Raw genomic sequence first — 6,000 nt, 5'->3', positions numbered from 1 at the left:
ACCCAATCTCTGTACACTCTTTGGTGGAGAGGTACATTTCTGAAGGAGATCTCCGGACCCTCATAGTATCCAGGACGTTGCAGTCTGGCTAAACTTATTAAAAGTGCTATCTGGAGGACGGTAACATTCTCGGGTTGTTCCTTTCCTTTAGGGAGAGATAGCCCGGACCTTTAGACCCAGTTAAGCGTCTTTAGGATTCGGCTACCTCAAACTTTAGTTGAAAGTGAACATCTGAGAAATACGCCTGATCCGGGATAGCCCCAAAGGGGCTGGACTAGTAATTACCCTTTTAGTTGGCAACCAGTGTGTGGGGTAATGAGCTGATACAGAACCTATATTTATATCTATATCCATCTCGTAGATTGTGAAGTATAGAAGGAGTGTTTTACTGACAGTGGTTCTAAGACCCAGATTTAAGTCTCTAGAGACGATAAGTCCCTGATCAACCCTTGTAGAACTTAAATCAGAACTCCCTCAATATACCATTTGAGGTCTAGCAATTTCTTATAAAGTTCATATTAAATCCTAACCGAGGTTAGGTCCTGACAAAATGGCAAACCTTGTCGGAAATGGCCAAGTCTTTTTATTAGGAAATTCAAACGAGTGCTTTATTAGGGGAAAGAATCCTATCCCTATACCTCCACAAGACCAAGTAATAATTTTTGAAATAGAAGGCTTTGATGCCGATGGAGCCAGTAGAACTCATGGCACGATTGATGCGCCTGCTGCCCTTGTCCTTCTAGGTGGAAGAGGTCACGGGTTTGGGAGATGCTGCCAAAGGAGCCTTGGTGAGTTGCTGCAGAGCATCCTGTAGATGGTACACACTGCAGACACAGTAAAATATTTATATTTTAAATTTTTAGCATGGCTGGAGGCAGAAGCGTTATAATCACTCCAGCAACGCACTCCAGTGAGTACCATTACAAGATCATGACCCTGGATGCCACAGTGTTTGATTGAGTTTTAAAAAAAATATCTATACACAAGAAATATCAACCGGAGTGTATGGGAGGATGGAGATTCAGTTCTGCAGGAGTATTGATTTAGTTTCTCAGATCTGGTGCTCTCCAAAATGTACATTGAGAAGGACTGGATAAAGTTGGTCATACAGACCAAAAAGATTTGTGTTCGTTAAAGTTTGTATGTGGGTTAAAAGAGAAGCAAAAATGGCAAGGAACCACATTGGAGATAGTGACAACTCCACAAACTTATACTCAGCAAACCTAATGCCATATGGGCTTCATTGAGGGAGAGCGAATCCTGTTCTGAAACAGTTGACTTATCCCACAATGTGAGACTTTGTTCCTTACTTCTAACCACAAAGCTACAGCTTTGAAACTAGCTTCACTTTTTGTCGCTGTTTTTATGAACACGGGACTATTGAGCTAGTTCTAGGGGTTGTACACTGAGAAAGTGAAGACACTATCTATAGCAATTCCACAGTCTTTATTTTGTAATCATAGTTATATGCAACAAATATCCATACAGAGATGTACTGAGGAATCCGCAGTATTTGAGGCTTAGGGCAAGGTTTTGCGCTCACATGAAAAGTGCTTTTAGCCGAGACACCAATTATCTCTTCCATCCCCCCCCCCTCTCAGGAAAGGTTGAAATATAAAGAAATACAGCTTGACACACACTTGCTACCTGTTAGAGGAAAGGCTTGATTCCGGTTAGGCTGAGCATCCTTGCTTTATATTTTCCTAACAGAGCACACACAAGATATTCAGCAGTAACCTCTTACTGCTTCATTTTCTCTTGCGTTAAGAACTGAAGTCCTAGAGTTACACAGCACAGAAAGAGGCCCTTCAGCCCATCGTTTCCAGCACTTGGTCCGTAGCCTTGTCTGCTCTGGTGTTTCAAATGCTCATCTAAATGCTTCTTGAATGTTGTGAGGCTTCTGCCTCTACCACCCTTTCAGGCAGTGAGTTCCAGATTCCAACTACCCTCTGGGTGAAAAAGTTTTTCCTCAAATCCCCTCTAAACTTCCTGCCCCTTACCTTGAATCTATGCCCCCTGGTTATTGATTCCTCTACTAAGGGGAAAAGTTCCTCGATTTGTCCTAAACTAAATTTAATACTTTTCTCCTTTTTAAAAAAAAGACTTGCATTTATATAGCGTCTTTCACAACCTCAGGACATCCCAAAGCGCTTTACAGCCAATGAAGTATTTTTTGAAGTGCAGTCACTGTTGTAATGTAAGAAACACAGCAGCCAATTTGTACACAGCAAGACCCCACAAACAGCAATGTGATGATGACCAGATAATCTGTTTTAGTGATGTTGTTTGAGGGATAAATATTGGCCCCAGGGCACCGGGGAGAACTCCCTGCTCTTCTTTTGAAATAGCGCCATCTTTTACGTCCACCTGAGAGGGCAGACAGGGCCTCGGTTTAACGTCACATCTGAAAGATGGCACCTCGGACGGTGCAGCACTCCCTCAGCACTGTGCTAAAGCGTCAGTCTAGATTTGATGCTCGAGTCCCTGAAGTGAGGCTTGAACCCAGAATCTTATGACTCACAAAGCAGGCCAAAACATTTCTAGATAACAGGCTTTGATTGAATTCTACCCTGGCTGATCTTTGCCCGAGTACACTCACACTGAGCATCATCAGTCTGGAGCTCGTGGACCAGCAGAGCGAGAAAACAGCCTTATCTTAGCACCAAAAAATAATAACCAAACAATGCTGTTTGCTTATTTGAACAGACCCTGCAAAACTTTAAAAAAAAAAATCTTTTTAGGTATCTCGCTTGATTGAAAAGCATCAAATTAGAAATTAACAACACTTTGACAGAAATTGTGGAAAACTTTAATCTATAGCTTTAAGGCATCGCCAGTTCTCAGGTTAAGAAATGATTGGATTATTCCAGGTAATCAAAGCAGTCAAGTGCCTGGTCTTGTTTCCATCACTGTGTATTGGCTGGGAACGGCAGCTGGTTAAGAACCGTAATGGATGTCAGTCGCAATCACCAGAATATCCTAAAAACACATTACAACATTAGCAATGCTCTTCCCGTCTTTCTCAGCATGACACTGTTGCATGCCTTGAAACACAGCATCACAGTCTAATTCTAGAATCCGAGCTCCATACATTTCCACAGCTTAGCATGCCACATCTTACTAGTTATTGCTTTCCCTTGGTGCCGAATGGAAAGGATGGAATCATACAACACAGGAGGAGGCCATTCGGCTCATTGTGCCTGTGCTGCCTCTTTGAAAGAGCTGTCCAATTAGTCCCACTCCCCCTGCTCTTTCCCCATAACCCTGAAAATTTCTCCTGTTCAAGTATTTATCCAATTCCCTTTTGAAAGTTACTATTGAATCTACTTCCACCCCCATTTCAGGCATTCCAGATTATAACAACTCGCGGCGTAAAATAATTTCTCTTCATTTCCCCCTTGGATTCTTTGCCAATTATCTTCTGGTTACCAACCCTCTTGCCAGTGGAAACGGTTTCTCCCCATCTACTCTATCAAAACCTCATAATTTTGAACACTTTTAATCTCCCCTTAACCATCTCTGGTCTAAGGAGACCAATCCCAGCTTCTCTAGTCTCTCCACATAACTGAAGTCCCTCATATCTGGAACCATTCTGATAAATCTCCTCTGCACCCTCTCCAAGGCCTTGACATCCTTCCGAAAGTGTGGTGCCCAGAATTGTACACGATACTCTAGCTGAGGCCTAACTAGTGATTTATAAAAGTTTATCATAACTTCCTTGCTTCTTGTTCTCTATAGGCCCCGATTTTAACTCCAGGTGGATTCCCTACTCGGGCCCGAGTTAAAATTACAGTCTGGTCTTAATGATGTCATTGGTAAAGAAGGACCCTGTTGGCTTCGGGAGCATGTCCTTGTTGCCTGCTCAGCAGAGCAGGTTAAAATTGCAGGTGTTGCGATCATAGTGGCTTTCAGACAGAGAGCCAGGGCGATTTTAACTGCCCACCCACCAGGTTTCTGCTGAGCGAGTAGGGTTACAATCGTTCCCATGCCTCTATTTAAAAAGCCAAGAATCCTGTATGCATTTTTCCACCCCCCCCCCCCCCAAACGGCTTTCTCAACTTGTCCTGCCACCATCAAAGACTTGTGTATGTACACCCCCAGGACTCTCTGTTCCTGCACCCCCTGTAAAATTGTACAATTTAATTTATATTGCACTTGCACTGTGGTACTGGGTCTAATTTGCTCCAAAGCTATTAGAGAGCAAATCTTCATCTCAACTGTCTGGAAAGGATTTGAACCCAGGTTACAAAGGAAAATGTTTGAAGCAAAGTAAATGCTGAGGCAACATAGAAGGTAGTGTGGATATCAGGGAATCAGTTCTTTTGGTTTTCTATTCCAACTGGAAGCCAAGAATGCTCTGTGTCTAGTTCATCTTTACTTAGAATCTTCAATTTTATACTTATTTAGTCAGGTAACAGATGGCTATGGTATTGTCTGTAGCAATGAGTACCAACTATGTGTTCTCCTCTGATCCCTTAGCGAGAACAATATCATCAACTTCCTTCTCCAACCACACTTCAGAATTGGCCAGTGAGCAGTCTCTCCCACAATTCTCCTGCGGTGTGTGGCATCTGATGCTCGATGAGAGGATGCGATGAACTTTCCTCATCTAATCATGTCACATGAGGGAAGGTTTCCATTCTTTTAATTGAGTAGGCTACAAGGGCTCGTTCTTGCAACCAGGAACTACAGTACTGATGAAGCTCGACTATTCCAAGTACAGTTCCTATGTCTGGGTATGAGACTTTGTTAATGTTTGGTCTTGCCTGGACACTCTTCCAAGTTGCCTCAGTATTTACTTCCAACACTAGGTTCAGTTTCTTCACAGACAGGAAAAAAATGAAGGTCTGCTCTCCCCAACAGCTTTGCAATATCTCAAACCCAGTACCACAGAACCAAGTTACTCTCCCCATTTGACAAGCAGCAATAACCAATAATGTAACATAGCAGTGATACCCGCCCTGCTGTATGCCTCAGAGACATGGACCATGTACAGCAGGCACCTCAAAGCACTAGAGAGGTACCACCAATGCTGCCTCCGCAAGATCCTGCAAACCCATTGGCAGGATAGGTGCACCAACGTCAGTGTTCTTGCTCAGGCCAACATCCTCAGCATCGAAGCTTTGACCACGCTCGATCTGCTCCGATGGACGGGTCACATTGTCTGTATGCCAGATACGAAACTCCCAAAACAAGTGCTCTACTCGGAGCTCTGGCACGGCAAGAGAGCCCCAGGTGGGCAGAGGAAATGCTTCAAGGACACCCTCAAAGCCTCCTTGGAAAAAGTGTAACATCCCCACCGACACCTGGGAATCCCTGGCCCAAGACCGCACAAAGTGGAGAAGAAGCATCCGGGAAGGCGCCGAACACCTCGAGTCTCTTCGCCAGGAGCAAGCGGAAGTCAAGCGCAGGCAGTGCATGTCAACCCAAGCACCCCACCCACCCGCCCCTTCAACCACCGTCTGCCCCACCTGTGACAGAGACTGTAGGTCCCACATTTGACTCATCAGTCACCTGCGAACTCATATTTTTAATGTGGAAGCAAGTCATCCTCGGTTCCGAGGGACTGCCCAAGAAGAAGAATATGGTCCATCTGAGACCATTGTTTGGCGTGGAGCCAAATGTCCCGGTTAGAGCTTGGCATTATCTGTATTAACACACCAAGAATGGGGAGATACACAACTTGGCCAGGCACTAGGATGAAGGCTGTCCTTGGGCAGTTGTGTCTGAACACGCCTCAGTGAATGGGGTGTGTATTATGAGACACAGTTGCAATTCTGAAATCTTTTGCTGGTGTAATTCATCTCGGCTTTGGTTGTTCCTGAAGAAAGTTTTGAAGTGCAGCCAAAGTTTTGAGCTATTTGTGGTAGCATCTAGAAATTAGGAATGTGCTTATCTAACACTTTCTTATGAAGGATTACAAACACTGGAGCCTTTTTCATATCATTCTCTCATGGAACCCTGTGCAGGTCTCACGTGACGTGGTAAAACGATTCAGGG

At 44.2% G+C, this 6,000-nt stretch overlaps 1 protein-coding gene across 3 annotated transcripts in view; it reads right to left on the bottom strand.

The window, feature by feature from the left end:
- Nucleotides 1-596: 596 nt before the first annotated feature.
- LOC147108538 (bactericidal permeability-increasing protein-like) overlaps nucleotides 597-6,000 on the bottom strand; it is a 66,378-nt gene continuing 60,974 nt past the window's right edge. The window contains exon 15 of one of the 3 annotated variants that reach the window (XM_086005202.1): nucleotides 597-824. In XM_086005202.1, the coding sequence (XP_085861328.1) occupies nucleotides 633-824 (192 nt within the window). In that variant the 3' untranslated portion in view covers nucleotides 597-632. Of the gene's footprint in view, nucleotides 825-1,431; nucleotides 2,980-6,000 lie in introns of those variants that run through there. The other 2 variants (XM_086005200.1, XM_086005201.1) reach the window with 2 other exon arrangements.

This window comes from Somniosus microcephalus, chromosome 13 (genome assembly GCF_052327205.1).
Source record: "Somniosus microcephalus isolate GS21.2 chromosome 13, FLI_Smic_1.0, whole genome shotgun sequence".
NCBI classification, from domain to species: Eukaryota; Metazoa; Chordata; class Chondrichthyes; order Squaliformes; family Somniosidae; genus Somniosus; species Somniosus microcephalus.
Note: the sequence above shows the minus strand (reverse complement) of the source record. Positions and strands in the feature narration are given on the sequence as shown.